Raw genomic sequence first — 17395 nt, forward strand, 5'->3', positions numbered from 1 at the left:
TAGAAGCTTAACTGTTACTATTGTAAATTTTCCTAATTGTAAAGAAATTATCATAGAGTTGGGTGCATATTTATTGAAGATGAGAGTATACAGCATAATTTTTGCCATTGCTTCTGTTTTTTAAAATCTAAGAAATTATGATTATGAGGCATTATGATTACTTCACAATCATAAAGGTATCAGAAAGTAGTTGGAGGCATTCCCTGAGATTGGTGAAGCCTACAAGACAAGGCTAGTTAGGAGGAAAAAGCAGTCATTCATTGCCTCTCGATTCATGCCATTTAAAGAAAAAAGTTCCTTTGGAGCTTATAAAGTCTAAAACCAAATGGCTAGAGGCCCTGGACAGGCCAAAGTCTGAGGCTTTTACATAATAAGCACTAAAGTCTAGTTTGCATCCTTTGAGGCTAAGAAAGTTGAAGGTTGTCTTGAGATTACAAGAGAAACTGAAGTTTGGTAAAATGGTAATTAATAAATTAGCATTAGATGAGTAGTAGTATATTTACTCTGTACAAAGATATTAGCATTTCTTTAATTCTTACCCTCTCTATATATACCTTGATTTAACTAAAAAAAATTGCCATTTGTTTAAATAATTTATATGGGGTTTTTTGGTTTGTTTATTTGTTTTTTAGGGTAAAGCATACTGGGCCAGAAACTGTGCTATCCTGTTTCTTTTCCTTATTGATGATTGAGGAAAACCTCCAAACCTATTAAGAGGTTTAAACATTTCCCAGGGACATCTATCCAAATTCTAGCTGGAATGCCTAAAAGGCTTCTAAAGGGCTGGCTGGCCTGGTCATTCCAAGAACACTGGGTCAGTTTTTATAACTTGGTAGTGACAACTTTCTTACCAGCAGGGCTTTTGGGCAGTTCTGATTCAAGCCTTGTTAATTCTGATGATTTATCTTTGTATTCACTGATGGTGGGTGAATTCTCAATGGACTGTGGTCTTGGAGTTGCAACTTCTGAATGAGAATGGAGCCCATTGACTGGAAACGAACCTGAAGTCATTGGCTGATGTGTTTCATGTTTTGACACCTTTGGGCTTGAGGCTGACGGATGCAAAGGCAAAGGTTTTCGGTATTGGGAAGACTTAGGGTCATTCTGTAACTCCTCTATATCCCCTGCATCTTCTGTTCCATTCTTCAACCTATCAGATTCTAAAACACTGAATTCTCCCACTTCCCGGCCATGGACGAGTCCAGGACTCTGTGGAAGTTCATCCCTCACTGCGGAGAATCTCACATGCTTTAATTGCTCCAGTGAGTTTGAAGAAGAGTCATCTTCTACAGAATGCTCCTTTTCAGAAATTCTCTCATGGATGGTTAGGCTGGGTGACACAATTTTGCTTTTGGGTTCCAAGTTGTGATTAAAACGAAGAAGAGTTTCTGAGTCTGTGCTGCTGGAACTGGAGTTGCGCTTGAGGATCCCTTTTGGAGCCCCTCTTATGCTCAGGGAGTCTGTCCGTTGTCTAGGGAAAGACTGGCTTTCCTCTTGGTTTAAATCATTTGATTTGTAGATCATTTTCCTGGCTTTGGGGATTGGAGCCTTGACTTGAGATCCATCTGAAGGGCCTGGCAAAGTCTCCTTTGACTTCTCTAATGTTTGGCTTGAAATATCTAGGATAGGTGACATTCCTTTTGACTCTGACAATTCACCTGAAAATTAAAACACATTAGGTGATATATATATATATATGTATCATGGAGAATAATGCTACAACTTAAAATATCTATCATAAACTTAACCTATAGTTAGTAAAAGCATTGAACTATTAAGGACAGTAAAGTAGGCAGCATAAGTGCAGACCTAATGTGAAAAGCCTTTAAAATTTCATGCATTGTGTTCTCACCCATATTTGAGGGCTAAATATTAAAACAATTGTTCTCATGGAGACAGAGAGTAGAATGATGGTTACCCAAGGCCAGGAAGGGTAGCAGGGAATGGGGGATAAATTGAGGACAGTTAGTGAGTACAAAAATATAGTTAGTTAGATAGAATGAACAATATTTGATAGCAAAACAAAGAGACTATAATCAATAATAAGTAATGGTATACTTTAAAATAACTGAAAGGGTAGAACTGGAATGTTCCCAACACAAAGAAATGATAAACGATTGAACCTCAATTATCCTGATTTGATTAATACACATTATATGCCTGTATCAAAACATCATGTGTGTACCCTATAAATATATACAACTATCATGTACCCATAATTCAAAATTACTAAAAAATAAATCAAGAGCTAAGAAACAAAATTCATGCACTGGAGCACAGATTTTTAGGGCAGTGAAACTACTCTGTATAATACTACAAGGTTGGATCTATTGGATACATGCCATTATACATTTGGGTATAATGTATAGAGGGTGCAATTCCAAGAGTGAACCCTAATGTAAACTATGGAGTTTGGGTGATAACGATGTCTCAATGCAGTCCATCAATTCTAACAAACGGACCACTCTGTTGCATGTTGCTGGTAATGGGGGAGGCTGTGCCTGTGTGGGGATAGGACATATGTGGGTATGACTGTATCTTTTGCTCAATATTGCTGTGAACTTAAAACTGCTCTGAAAAATGTGTATTAAAAAATTCATGCATGAACTTCATTGCACAGTACATTTAAGATTACTGTGCTTTACATACTTTGAGATATTTTACACTCAATACAGGAAGTTATTTTAAAAAAGAATAAAAAATTTGCTCAAAGGAGGCTTAATAAAAACATAGAAGTCTCTGAAAAAAAATTCATGTGGAAATCAGAAAAGGAAACTTAATTTAAGAAAAATAAAATTCTAATACCTAAAACAAAAATTTGTTTTCTCAAAAAGTTAAAAACAGGTAACATGTTCCAGTGATTTTTTTTTCTATAAAATATTTCATACAACATAAAATGTGCTCAATGGAAAATATTCTATTAAAACAGGCCAACTGAGAGCCCACTGTTCAATTGTTAATTTTCTACCCCTTGACCAATCTTTTAATGTTTGTGGAATCTTCTTAGAGTTGCTTTTGAAGAGACTGAATTGTCTAATATTTCCTCTTAGCAGTTGCTTAGCAAATGCTTCTGGGCAACTGGGCTGATAATTACAGATTAAAGGACCATAACATTGTCAAGAGGCCTTTTCTTCTTGAGGCAACCTCTTTTAATTTTAAGCAGAGACGTGTGGGTACATGGTAGGCATCCAATTAATACTGTTAAGTGAAAGACTGAATGCCTCTGGCAAATAAATTTCCCAAGTCACTGATGAGGGAACCCAAGGCATAGAGGTCACATAACAAGCAGCAGCTCCAGGATCAGAATGCATGAACTTCCAGCTTCTAAAGTGTATGCTTTCTCTTTCTCAAGGAAGAAACCAATGGGCATAGTAGAATAAGAAAGTCTTCAGGACTTTTCATTTTCTCTTGGAAGTTATTTTAGGGAAAGGAACTCTGAGAATTTCCCTTAGTCCACAGATAACAAAGATAAAACTATCTAGTCCATAAAAATAATATTTACCCTCTTTTGAAGTCTGAAATAAACCAGCTCTTCCATTTTTTGACTGTTCATTTTTGGTTTGTTGCAATGAGTGATCTTCTGGCAACTTGGAGCTATTAAATGGATTCTTCCTTTGCTGGGGAAAAATATTGTTTATTAAACTTATTTTAAATGTCATGTAGCAACTCAGTGTTAGCAAATGCTTATTATCTACAGTTTTGATAGTTTTATCCAGTAAACTCTGGCATGTTTGAAAAATAGTTGTCCTGATTAATATGCTTAGCACAGAATTATCACATACGCCATGTAAAAAAATTGTAAAAATATACTTAAAGCCAGAGTCCTACAAAGTTAGATCAGAAACAAGCATTTAAATCAAAGTTCCATTTTACAGGTAAGAAAACTTGGCTCTGGATAGAGCAAAGACCTGGGCAAGGTCAAAGCAAACTTGGGTCTCTCATCAGGTTATATTCCCACCAGTGCTTTTCCTACCACACCAGACTCTCATTGTGCTAGATTACACCTGTCTGGAATACAATTGTAATTGACCTTTCCTAGGATTTAGGAGACACTTTAGGTATCCTGAAGTGCCTCATTGTCATTATTATGCTCATCAATTCTAATAACAAAAAGGGTATCAATAAATAGGGATTTTTAATTAATATAAGACTGAATACCAATGTTTACTGTCTACAGTTTCATAAATTGACAAGTCTCTCTCAGAAGCAGATGTCTAACAGAGATTCAGGAAGCTATGAGTAGGAATAAGGACTGACACGGAACCAACAAGCCACATTCCATATGCTTAAAAGAAGCAGTACCAAATACTTTCGGGACTTTTTACACTTGAGGGCTGTGGTCCTCAACCGCAGGGTCCCCCAGGCTGTGGGACAGGCACCTTCCTCTGTGGCCATTAGGAACTGGGCTGCACAGGATGTGAGCGGTGGGGGGGGGGCCTTCATCTGCATTAACAGCTGCTCCCCATAGCTCACATCACCGCCTGAGCTCCGCCTCCTGTCAGATCAGCAGCAGCATTAGATTCCCACAGGAGCGCAGAACCCTACTGTAAACTGCGCATATGTGAGGGATCTAGGTTGCATGCTTCTTAGGAGAATCTAATGCCTTATGATCTGAGGTGGAGCTGATGCTGGGGAGAGGCTGCAAATACAGATTATCATTAGCAGAGAGGTTTGACTGCACAATAAATATAATGCACTTGAATCATCCTGAAACCATCCTCCATCCCACTCCATGGAAAAATCATCTTCCATGAAACTGGTCCCCGGTGCCGAAAAGGTTGGGGACTACTGCGTTGGGCAAGGAATCTGGGTCTTCAGCAATGGATTAACATAGCATTCATCAACTTTTCCTACCACAAGAAAAATAGTAAAAATTATTGACATTTATAACAAAAAGAGTACTACAAAATTCTCTTTATTTTGTGGTGTTTTTCATAAAAAGAGAAAAGTAGCATTCTTGCCAAAAATGAGATTTTTAAAGTCTGGGCTCAATCTACCTTAGCCGGAGACAGAGCTGGTTTCCTTGTGTTTTCCTGGGACATATCAATCATAGGCGAAGCTGGATTTACCACACTGGAACTGCAAAAGAAACAATTCAGAGAATAAAACATCACCCTTTGAGGGAAAATAAATCATGCCTCTGAAGCTGAAAGTTCTTAAGGCAGGCTGGAAGATGAAGCTGGCTTAAAGGCATGAAGATTCTCTAAAGGTAGATTCCCTATCCCAGGAAGAGGACAGCCCCAGGGTGGAGTAAGGTTAAGAGTGAATGGAGAGAGGCGAGTTGAGCAGGCCCCCTCCTGAACATCTTCTCCCTGTGCTATTGAGTAAGAAGGGCAAAAGAGGGTCATGGAGGCTCTGGAAGGGGGTGTGGGGGAACAACCTGCTCAGACTTCCTGCTCCAGTGGCCTTGCCTCAGGCATAGGTGGTGAAGTCACTGTTGGCTGAAATCACTGTACCCTATAAAACATCACCACTTCTTAGCGGCATCACAGAGTTAAGAGCTTAGAAAATATCTGAGGAGCTGCTGGCTTTTCCCCACACAGCAAAGGAACCAAAGCCCTGGAGAGAGGAGCAATTTGCCCCAGGGCCACAGAACCTAGACCAAGATTATTGTCACTAAAATGATGGGCTAGATGTTCCTGCAGTTTCATTTCCTTTCCTTACCTCACCTCTGTACTTCAATTGCTATTTTTGTACAAAGTTAGTCTCAGGAAAAAGATGGACTCTTGAGGAAGCCATCCCTTCATTACCCTCCTCACTGCTCCAGAAAGGAATTACAACAGATGAGGCAGATGTATATAAAATACAGCTTGATCACATGGAGGCAAGAAAATGGGAAAAAAGGGATGGGTAGGAAACAGAGTAGGAAATTAAAATGGAGCCAGAATTAAGGCTAATAGACACATTATAGGAATCATATATTCTTGCAATACATGTGCACAAACTCGAATCAAGTTATCTAGCAGCAAAAGGAAAGAAAAAAAAAAAAACCTGGTCACTGATAGAATTCAGTGTCTATACAATAAAAACAACCAATAACTCAGAATTAGAAAGCAATTTCTCTTGAGTGTCATTTTAAGAAGCCATTGGATGATATGAGGAACAACATCCTTACAGCAGATACTATGCTCATTTTCTCAGAGTATTTTGTATGGTCTCCCTTGAGTAAATAAAGCAGCCACATAATCAAAGGACCTGAGCCAAGTGCTGATGGTGGAGGGGTCTCCATGGAACACCCATCTTCTCCTGCCATGTTCTTCCTTCTCCCTTTCCACTCACCAAGCCCAAAGGGTAAGCAAAGTCTCTGCATTCTTCTCCCTCTGCTCCCTGGAATTCCAGTTCCTGTGCTTCCAGGACCCCAGCCCCAACTGCCCATATTGGACATCATGTTGTTCCTCTTTCCTAGAGATGACATCAGTCTCTCTCTTGAAGAACTCTATCCAGCCACGTGTTTCATGTCTACTTTTCAATCTCTTTCTGTGTGTACATTTCTTATCTCTCATAGTAAACTGGGAGATCCCTCAAGAGCATCTTGACCACTTTTATATTCCCTGCAGTGCCTTGCACAGTGCCTGATACATGACTAAATAAAGGCCAACTGAGCCAGTGCCAGGAGAGGCAGCAGCAGACAGGGGGCTGGGTATTTTTTTTAATCCATATTATTTTCCAAACTACAATGAGGTAGATTATTTAGGTATTAAACAAAATGTCTTTGTTTCTGCTATTCAAAAAGCAAAAGAGAGGAAGAAACAAAGCAGTCAGAACACATGGTCAGGCACTAAAATACGAGAAACACACAGTATTAATTGGGTTACACTGTGGTTGGGATGGGGGAAATGGGATAAGGGTGAGATACTTGGTTAGCTACAGTTTGCAATCTGTTTAATAGGAAAAAATGAGAACAACAGTCTTATGCCTCAAACTTTGTCCAAAAATACAGCTACTTCCTAGTTGCTCTGCTTCTCTTAAGGAATACTACACTGTTTTGCTCGCCTGTCTTTTATTGGGCAATCATCAGTAGGCAACCATCTTATTCTCAACTGGTCCTTGCAACATCTCTGTGAGGTATTTCATTCTCCCCATTTTACTTATAAGAAAACTAAGGCTTGAAGACGTTAAGTAACTTGATTGAGGTCACAAAATTAGTGAAAGAGTTAGGCATTTGAACCCAGGTATGTCTGACTCCAAAGATAATCATGTTAATGGCTAAGCTATACTGCCTCTGATTTCTTGCATTATTAAAACAGGGTTTTTGGCAAGAGGACAGGAGAAAAGCCTGGGTGATTTTTCATTCCTAGTGACTCACACAACTGTCTCTTCTTTTCCACCTCTACTGATACCTCCTTTATTTCTGCCAACTGTATTGGCTTCACATCTGGCCTCCTTACTCCTAAGTTCCACTCTCCTAATCCATTTGGCATTCTACCACTAAGCTCATCCAAATGGTCCAAAACACAACTTTGATCATGTCCCTCTTCTGATCATTACCATTACCTGGATCCTCAAGGCTGGTGGAATGAAGTCTGAACTCCTTGGCAAGGTACCTGAGACCATCCGCCATCTACCCCAATATACCTTTCCAGTCCTCCTTTCTGTTGACCATTCCTGCCAAGTGGTCAATCTACTTACTGTCCCAGAAACTCACCTGACTGCCATTTCTATTCAACTATCTCCCAGCCCCTCCCTGTGTTTTCTCTGCTCTCTTTGCCCACATTTTCCCTATCATCTTCAAGTCCAGTCCAACTCTCCTTTCCTGTATCAGCCTGGCTAGGAGTGAATCTCCCTTGTCTCAATTAATACAGCACATTTTACTGGTACTTTGGATTAGAAATTTGCTCCCTGCCTAGAACCGTTTTATCATGTGGTCAGATCTTCATATATAGATGCATTATTTTTCCTAAGAGAATATGGTCTCTTTATAGCCAGATACTGTGTCTTTTGTTTCTTAGAATTCGTCTCAGAGGGTAGTAGACTGTGTCCTGAATATGAAAGATCTCAATACATTCCACATGATGAGATTTTCAAACTGTGAAGCGAGCCAAATTCCACATCCTGTGCCCTGTAACTTTCTTCCCTCAGGCACTCTTCAAAATGGACCTGTGATATTAGAAGCAGCTCTTAGAAAAAAATTAGTTTACTTTATTAAGAAGATTATTAAAATGTGAGACTGGTTGTGGCATTAGGGTTCCCCTCCTAAAAATGTCTGCATTTAAATACAAGTCTCTGAAGCCTTAACTAAAATGAATAAATAATGTTAGCTACTGTGGAAGGGCCACTGGGGGAAGAGGTAGGACTTCACAGCACCGTTAAAATCACACCACATGGACAGCTGGGCGCCCCATCTGCCTTCTATATCCAGCCACAAAGTGCTCCCACGCACATGCAGTAACTTTGAAAAATTTTTGAACCTTTACCAGCCATTCTCTCTAAAACAGTTAAAAATAACAGCAGATATACCTTCCTCTGTGGTATTTTTTTTTTAGCTTAAATATTAACAGTTTAGAGAACCAGAAACAAATTCTGCAAATTATATTTTTCACATGTTTTTTGTTGTTTTGATCTCCCCCCTCTGGACTGTGAGATCCTTTGGGGCTCACGCTGTGTCTCATTCCCAGCACCCAGCACTGCGCTGGCATGTGTTGGCGCTCAATGAAGCTTGAACAAATAAACAAATGAAGAAATGTCTCAGGGATGGAGGGAAGCAAATTAGAAAATATGGTATGCGGAGCCCTTCAAGTCACGTATTTTTTTAAGTGAAACATTAATTGGGGACATGCATAGTCCTCCAGTGTTGCCACAGTTCACGCTAGAGCTTTGTTGAACATGAATATTCCTATCCAAGCATGAAGCATTTTGATGTCACGGTGAAACTATTCCTGCTACAACTGATTTGAATAAATCCAAGATCTTATAGGATTAAGAAGGCTTTCTCTTAAGAGCTCAATATAAATGTAGGCCAGGTCTCCAAGAAATGAAATACACACATTACTGATTTTGCTATCAATCCTAGAAAAAAAATATAAAATGCATTGTCCAATAGATCAGCTCATCTCTCCCCTGTCTTTGAGAGTAAGCTAGTTACCTTACACTGACCTGATTACTGGAGGTAAAGGCAAGTAGTTAATCCTTCTGGAAGAAGAAGATGGATATATACAAAAGCCTTCGAGGAAAAATAAATTAGTGTAAAAAAACTATTCCAGAGCTAAAGATCTTGTTTAAATGGGTTGTTTGCTATTCCACAGAGGGTAAGAGGGAGGAAGACTGGTGTCAGAAGTATCACTAAAGCATAGGCAATGAAGCACAAAGACTAGCATTTTTGGTTTGCTACACTGACTTAATCAATAGCATTTTAATTCTACCAAAAACAAAATTTAGTGGGGATACATAGTTTTACTTGCAAGGAGATTCATCATTTTCTTGCCATTTCATAGGTAAATGCCCAGAAGAAAACCTGCAAGGCTGTGGAATAAAATATCATAGTGAAGGGTTTTTTTCTGTTCTCCCTTAACTCATTTTGGAGACATTCTCTGGAGATGTTTTTGAGTAATGGCCATCACAAACCTCTATGGCAACCAAGCCCCCTCCTACCTCCGTGCCTTCTAGTTCCCCATCTTGAATGCGCCTCTCACACTGCCCAGCTGAAAGTCCATAACCAGAATTAGAACTGTGAGCATTCAGAATTTTCCCTTTGCCACTACAGAGGAAACCTTATTTTCTACTCCTTTACTCTTAAACCTTTCTCTACTTCCTTGTGCTACAGGTGCAAACAAAGGTGAATGCAGAAAGAATGCAGGTGGCTGCCAGTGCTTGACTACATGCTGGGTATTCATAGTGTTTTAATTCTTCATGGGCAGGACCCCACAGAATTGTGCCCATAGTAAAAAGAAGATTCTTGCTGTAGAACTAACTTATTAGCAAAACTCCTTCAGAAACTGTAATAATTAGTCACTGTTGCCTCATACTCCCTGACTCCTGGCTAAGAAAATATTGACAGGTATTGACTCATTCTTTTGAAGTTCACTTAGTCTAAAAGTACAGGCCCCAAAATACACTTAACACACCCAGTTTACAAAGTTTAAAGTATAGGTGAGAAACATTGCAGGAACCTGATACCAAGTAAAGTAGTAGTTTCTGACATGGAAAGAAGGAAGTAAAAAATAACTCCTCCTACAGTTCTGCGTGATTACTGTCCATGCCACGTATTACAGGGTTGGCCTTCAATGAGCAAAGCACGCTGGGTACATCTAACATCTTTATTCTTGCCTTCTCGACCATACTTCATCCATGAAATAATAACATAATTATAATGCCACCTGGAAACGGCCAATTTTCTTTCTTCCCGAGAAGTGCCAAGTGATTCCCATAACTCTTTTATTTAATCTCACAACATCCTGGTGAGGCAATTCTGTTCTGATTTACAGATGAGACCAGGAAGGCTTGTTGGAGGTCACTCACACAAGGAATGTAGAAACAGTGGAGATGTGAATCATGAATGCTATGTTATTAGCCTCAAATGGAAGAGGAGTGAAAGAATACCCACCAGCCCTGTGGGGTCATGAGGAAAATAAGTCTGGCTATGAAGGCAGTGGCACCTCTGTTTCTCAGGCCCTTTGAGATTAAATGAGCTACTAGAAGAAGAATGGGAAGTCTGACCCAGATAAAACTGGGCAATGAGCTATTTGTCTCTGACAAATCTTCTCCATTCCCATTCTCTAGCACCTGTTCCCACTTCCCTCAGCTGCTCAGTGCTCTGACACTCCCTAGTCCCCATCATCTCAGTTCTTAAGAGCTGCTCTCAGTTCTCTGGTGGTGAATCTCAATGACTGTGTTCTTTCTCCTACGGTTTCCAATATTTGAGGTCTCATCTTTCTTTATGGAAGAAAGGCCTTCTTCCTATAGTGGTCCTCAACCTTTTTGGCACCAGGGACTGGTTTCATGGAAGACAATTTTTCCATGGACCAAGGGTGGTAGGGTGGGGTGCCATGGTTTGGGGAGAGGTGGTGAGGTGAGACGTGGCTCATTTCCTAACAGGACACAGGTCAGTACTGAGCTGCGGCCTGGGGGTTGGGGACCGCAGTAGGCAGCTGGTGAATAGGGAATCACCAAAAGGAAGGAACTAAAGTGTTCCTCACACCCTATCCTAGGCTTCCTAAAACGTCTGTATGCAAAAGCCCATGGTTCCATTTCTTGAGCACTTACTATGTGCTATGGACTATGTTAAGAACTGTATATTCACTAGCTAATTAAGTGCTCAAGAATTCTGCTAGCAAATTATTATTATTCCCATTTTATTATTTTTATTTTATTTTTTTTGTAGAGACGGGGGTCTCACTCTTGCTCAGGCTGGTTTCAAACTCCTGACCTTAAGTGATCCACCTGCCTCGGCCTCCCAGAGTGCTAGGATTATAGACGTGAGCCACTGTGCCTGGCCCTTATTATTCCCATTTTAAAGCTGAGGAAGTAAAGGCCCAAGAAGTTAAGGCAAGGTCACAGTATCAATTAGTGACTACCGTTTAGGTGTTTTAACTTCTATCCGAGGCCTCTACAGATATAATAGAACATTACAAAGAGTCCCAGAGGGAAAACAGTATAGCCTACAATTCATGGGAAACAAAATGACCCCCTTTCAAGTTAGGAAATGCACAGATAATGGGTATATTAATAGAGTTAGTATTCCATTATCCATGAGACATAACTTTACTCATATTTGACTTTGAAATGCCTACTGGAACCTATATTATACACCCTTCCCTTCACCTATAAACTACATTGGAAATATTCCTGATCCCCACATGCATCAGCCTTGCCCTGACTCAGTGACTGTCCCACCAGCAAATTCATCAACTTCATCCCATTGGAGATTCTGAATCAAACTATCATCACTGAGGAGCTAGAGATAAAATGCAACTAACTGCCCCTCCCACCAAAGGGCAACAACTATACCTTTAAGGGACAGGTACCAATGGGAAGATCCTTAAATACCTAAAAGCAAATCATTACGGTTTAAAAGGTGTGTGGCAATGTCACCCCACAACTGGCTATTTCTTAGGAAGGATGTACAAAGGTACATTTTGATTGGTCAGATAATAACATGTATGGAAAACACCAAAAAAATTAAGACTGAAATATCGAGGACAATCTGTATCTTTAAGAGGCATTCATTTAGTATGTATCATGTGCCAGATAGTCTACATATGTTATCACTCATTCTCTTCATAGCCTTTTGGCTATACATTATCATTCTTAGCTATGGTTAGGAACACAGGAAGGTTAAATGATTCAGACATAGTCAAATGGCTAATAAATGACAGATTCAGAATTTGATTTCGTGTCTGTCTAGTTCCTGTGCTTGACCTTCTTCCATTGCACCAAACAGTTACAATGCAATCGTAATGCACTGCTTCCCTAAAATGACTTATTCTTCTATATTCATTTTAGAGTACCTCTTCATTCTACTCCAAGGAGAAATCCTCAGTACAAATTAAAAACAAAAAACAAAAAACACTATTTCTGCTGCCAGAAGAAATCACCACTTAACATTTTAATTTTATTTCAGATTCAGATTTGTTAGAAATTCTAGGAGCTGGGGAAGAGTATTGCTCAGGATTTGTCCCCAGAATTCCTAGATTTGTCCCAGAATTCCCCAGGGCCCAGAATTCCCTCATACACTGCCCCCTTCCCCACGCCCATAACGCCAGTCTGGCGTTTGTACCCACAGCCTGCCATTTTGCCTGTACGGCACACCAAGCCATGAGACCCACATGCAGCAGCTCTCCCCAAAAACTCTGTCTTACCTCAGGCTCCTTGGTGCTGCATCTTCTTCTGGCTCTTCCACAACGCCAGCTAGCTCTGAGGGAAGGAAAGCATCTTTGTTGACATTATTCACCCAGCTTTCCTTCGCCCCATTTGCTCTGTCCTTACTCTGCTCAGCTGAAACAGGAAATGATAAAGACAGGAGGGTTATCTCTCACCTCTATGACCTACAACTCTCTTATTATCACCGAAGGCTCGAACCTGAACCTCAGGCCTTCCTAGTGCCAAGGCAATCACCGAGTCTGAGTACCCGGAATTAGAATTACATCTGTGAGAGCAGTCAGTAGATTCCCGTGATGTTAGCTTCTCCCAGGCAGAGTCTTCTAAGAGTGCAGGCGTGCCTTTAAAGGTGCAGGTGACTCCAGAGACCACTAAAGCAAAATTGAGACCGCCTCTAGGCTAATCTGACTTGAATTGGGGTCAGGACCAAATGCGCATGGCCGAGGGATGCTCAGAGCAGACAGTCCTCAGCGGCACAGAAGCAACATCATTACCAAGCATTTAGTGAACAGCCACAATGTGTTGGGCCCAACACAATGCTTGGCTCTAAGACACAAAGGGAAACAGATGATTCTAGTCTAGAATGTCCCTCTCCACTGCCTCCTCCTCTACCTCCCAGTTTCTACACATCCAAATTCTAAATATTCCTCAATCCCAGCTCATATGTCTGAGTCTCCATAAAACCTCTGTGCTCCAGAAAAATCACCTCTTTTGCCTCTGAACACCCAGGACTCTTTCTTTACCTGAACTTCTCTGAAAATGAGCATCAACTGAATGATGACTAACTACCAGGCACTCTGCCAAGTTCCTTGCATGTGTTATCCTATGAAGTTGGAGCTATTTTCCAAGTTTACAGATTTGGAAATTGAGGATCAAAGAGTTCAAGAAACTTGCCTAAGGCCACATAGCCAGTAAGTGCCAAGAATAGTTTCATCAGTGTTAAAATTATGAAGCAATACTAGGGCTCCCAATTTCCAAATACTTTCCAGGGTGGTATCCCCATAAGTCCCTTTACACATAAATCTAGTTTCTTCAACTGCAAAATGAAGTCCACAGTACTAACCAGTACTTTTCAAGATTTCTGAAGCTCTGGGTGGAGTTTTTTTGTTTGTTTGTTTTAAAAGGGTCTTGCTCTGTCACCCAGGCTGGAGTGTAGGAGCATAATCATAGCTCACTATAGCCTTGAATTCCTGGGCTCAAGTGATTCTCCTGCCTGAGCCTCCCAAGTAACTGGGACTACAGGCATGCACCATCATGTCCAGCTAATTTTTTAAATTTTTTGTAGAGATGGGGTCTCACTATGTTGCCCAGGCTGGTCTTAAACTCCTGGCCTCAAGCCATCTTCCTGCCTTGGCCTCTCAGAGTGCTGGGATTACAGGCATGAGCCACCGTGCCCTGCCAACTAGATGGTTTTGAAAAGTAACAGGGCTGCAAACAATGCATTGTACATACTAAATAGTCAGACTATCTTCAAGGAGTATGGCACTGAGGCAGAAAGATTTTGAAATTCCAGCTCTGCCATTTGCTAACTATATGATCTTGGACAAGTTACTTCTCTGAGCTTCAAATACCCCATATGCAGAATGGGGAAAAATAATGCCTACCTTACATTATTGCTGCTACAATTACAATTAGAAATAATAGAAGTTAAATTATTAAATTAAATAGAAATTAACATATATTAGATGCTCAAAAAGTGATAGCTATTTTCCTTATTGAGTACAAGCCAGACCTAGACAAGGGTTTACACTGACTAATCCAGAATTAATTAGAGAGAAGGCACACAGTACATATTTACTGAACTCAACAGAAGCCCTCAAAATATTGCCTTTACAGTCCCTTAAATAATATACTTGGTCGATTAAAGAAGGCTTGACCAGGTGTCAGGATCATTGAACAGGAAGGCTGATCTCTTTCTGTCTACACCTTCACCTTATTCAGAAGGTTCTGAATCTTCAGAGTTAAAAGCCAAAGAAAAGGTGGTAAATCCTTTATAAACCCAATTATCTATGCTATGACAATTCAACATGCACCTAAAGGCTTCCTATGTTCCTCTATATCACACTCAGTCACTTAATCCTTCCCTCATCCATCTGAATCTAGGGCAAGAAGATTTTAAGTGGAGGGCCACACATTCTGAAAAGCATACCTCCAAGTGATTTCCCTTAGCAGATTTCAGTGATGATTCTGACACCCTTCCCTTCTCCCAACTCCTCCTCCTCAAACAAATGCTGGCTGTGAGTATACTAGCCAAATCAACTCACCTGCTACCTGGAGCCTCTTCTTCCTCATAGATGCTCTGATGATATCTGCACCATGGATTTTGTCTCTGTGCCTTTTTGCCTTGGCTTCATAAAACCACTGGCCACTCATATTCTTCAGCTGCTGGTCATCCTTAATTTTTTCAGGCAAATGTCTACAAAAGGAAAAGAGCTTTACTTCACTGAGAACCCACAGTAAACAAATGAGCTCATTGTTACAATGCACAAAGAAATTCGTAAACATATAGCCAAATGAAGCTTTTGATATTTTACATGATCCCACAAACCTCCCAGATGACTAACAAATGTATGTTCCCTTTAACTGAAAAGTCAGAGAAGTCAAGGACAACATTTTTCTTTTTCAAATTCAAAGGTTTAATCCACGATCCCCAGACGACACGTGAAATTTCTCAAAAGCAGATTCATTGTTTTTTTTTTTTTTTTGAGACAGGGTCTCACTCTGTTGTCTGAGCTAGAGTGCCGTGGCATCAGCCTAGCTCACAGCAACCTCAAACTCCTGGGCTCAAGAGATCCTCCTGCCTCAGCCTCCCGAGTAGCCGGGCCTACAGGCATTTGCCACCATGCCCGGTTAATTTTTTCCATATATTTTTAGTTGTCCAGCTAATTTGCTTCTATTTTTAGTAGAGATGGGGTCTCATTCTTGCTCAGGCTGGTCTTGAACTCCTGAGCTCAAAGGATCCACCCACCTCGGCCTCCCAGAGTGCTAGGATTACAGGCATGAGCCACTGAACTTGGCCCAGATTCATTTTTTGGCTGTAGTCTTCCGTGTCTACCATGTAAATGTAAATACCCCAGTGAGGGATAATATAGTAAGGTCCCCTAATCTTTGGTTTCCTCATCTGTAAAAGGGGGTTAATAGAAATCTACCTCATTGGGGTTGCTATGAGAACCAAATAAGCTAATGCATGTAAACAGCCCCCTGCTCATGCTGGCATCTAGCAAACACTCCGTGAATAACCGGCGGGGGTAGTTATCTGCTTCTCAGTGCTTTCCATTTTAGTGATATGAGTTTATCAGAGACTTTCCTGGAAGGCTGTGGGTGGAGGGGCATGATGTCCCTGGTGCTTAATGTTAGGGAAATGAAAACAGAAAAAGCAGGCTGGAATCAGGGAGACCAAACTTGAGCAGACAGTTGTGCCGGCAAGTTCAATTTGTGCAGCTTCTGTTTTTAAGGCTTCCACAATCATTTATGCTCACTGAAAAGCTAAAATGTCAAGCCAAATCAAATACAGTAACTGCCCTCCTGAAACTTTCCTAATTTACACTGCCTGGAAAAATATTGTTCTAATTGATAAGTGTGCATCTCTCCATCCATCTCAATAAAATGAAAATCACAAAAATCTATCTTTTCTTATTCATAGAGATGTACTTAGAAGAAAGTGGAATAAAAGTCTTAAGGAAACTTTGAACTCTTGGAAGATAACATGCTACATAAATCCAAGAGGGTTTTATAGTTGTCATCAAGCTAATGTGCACACTTCCTAAAGTAGCAAATCTAAGTGTTTTAGGCAGAGAATGTGACTGGGCCAAGGTGGTCGCAGGGCTATGTAAGGGTTGCACATAGGTACACCTAGGAGTGGGGCAAGGAGTGGGGGCAGTTTTCCCAGGTCCGACAAGGATGTCTCCTCTCTTCCAAGTGTGCCCAGAGAGTGTCCTTCCATGCAGAGTAAACTCTGCTAGAACTTCCTCTCTTCTCCCAGTTACCTAGGAAGAAGTGACCCTATCCCAAACATGTTCACTCACAATGCTCGGTCACACATCGTCAGGACAGCCCATCTCCAAATCCTGACAGGGACAGTGTCATCACTTCATGGTTCTGGTTTGGTGACCATGCGACCAGTCTCTTTGGTCCTGAGACCAAAGAGATTCAGTTCTTATTAAATGTTTCTTATGATTTCTCACTGCCTAAGGCATTCTACAGAGCAAATAATCCCTGCTGGGCTGTTGGTAGAGCTTTTGCTTTCTCCTCCCAAAAGGAACAAGTGTGAGTCTATTCCAGAAGAGAGAGTCCTTCCACCTCTCCCTGGTCAGAGAGTGAGCTCCTGGGGGTAGGGCCTTCATGCACTACCTCTTTGCTTAGTGTCTGGAAAATAGCAGGTATTTATTCAGTGCTTGTGGAGTGGAGGAAGTCCCTGATATCACAGGAAGCCCCTGATGACCTGGCTTCAGGTTACATTTTCAGGTTCCTTTTCCAGCACTTACTCCCATTCCCCACTTGCCAGCCCACCTGGCTCCTTACTGTTCTCCAAACTGCTCTTTTGTGACGTCTGTTGCTATTACAGGCAGGCAGTATGGCAGAA

At 40.8% G+C, this 17395-nt stretch overlaps 1 protein-coding gene across 14 annotated transcripts in view; it reads right to left on the minus strand.

Moving 5' to 3' along the window:
• The window catches only part of SYTL2 (synaptotagmin like 2), a 105394-nt gene that overhangs the window by 35197 nt on the left and 52802 nt on the right, over positions 1-17395 (minus strand). For 9 of the 14 annotated variants that reach the window (XM_076002400.1, XM_076002396.1, XM_076002398.1 and 6 more), the window contains exons 3-7: positions 15078-15229; positions 12795-12930; positions 4998-5079; positions 3503-3617; positions 852-1658 (exon numbers count right to left, since the gene is read on the minus strand). In XM_076002400.1, the coding sequence (XP_075858515.1) occupies positions 852-1658; positions 3503-3617; positions 4998-5079; positions 12795-12930; positions 15078-15229 (1292 nt within the window). The remainder of the gene's footprint in view (positions 1-851; positions 1659-3502; positions 3618-4997; positions 5080-12794; positions 12931-15077; positions 15230-17395) is intronic. The other 5 variants (XM_076002399.1, XM_076002401.1, XM_076002397.1 and 2 more) reach the window with 1 other exon arrangement.

Source organism: Microcebus murinus, chromosome 4 (assembly GCF_040939455.1).
Source record: "Microcebus murinus isolate Inina chromosome 4, M.murinus_Inina_mat1.0, whole genome shotgun sequence".
In the NCBI taxonomy this organism is placed as follows: domain Eukaryota; kingdom Metazoa; phylum Chordata; class Mammalia; order Primates; family Cheirogaleidae; genus Microcebus; species Microcebus murinus.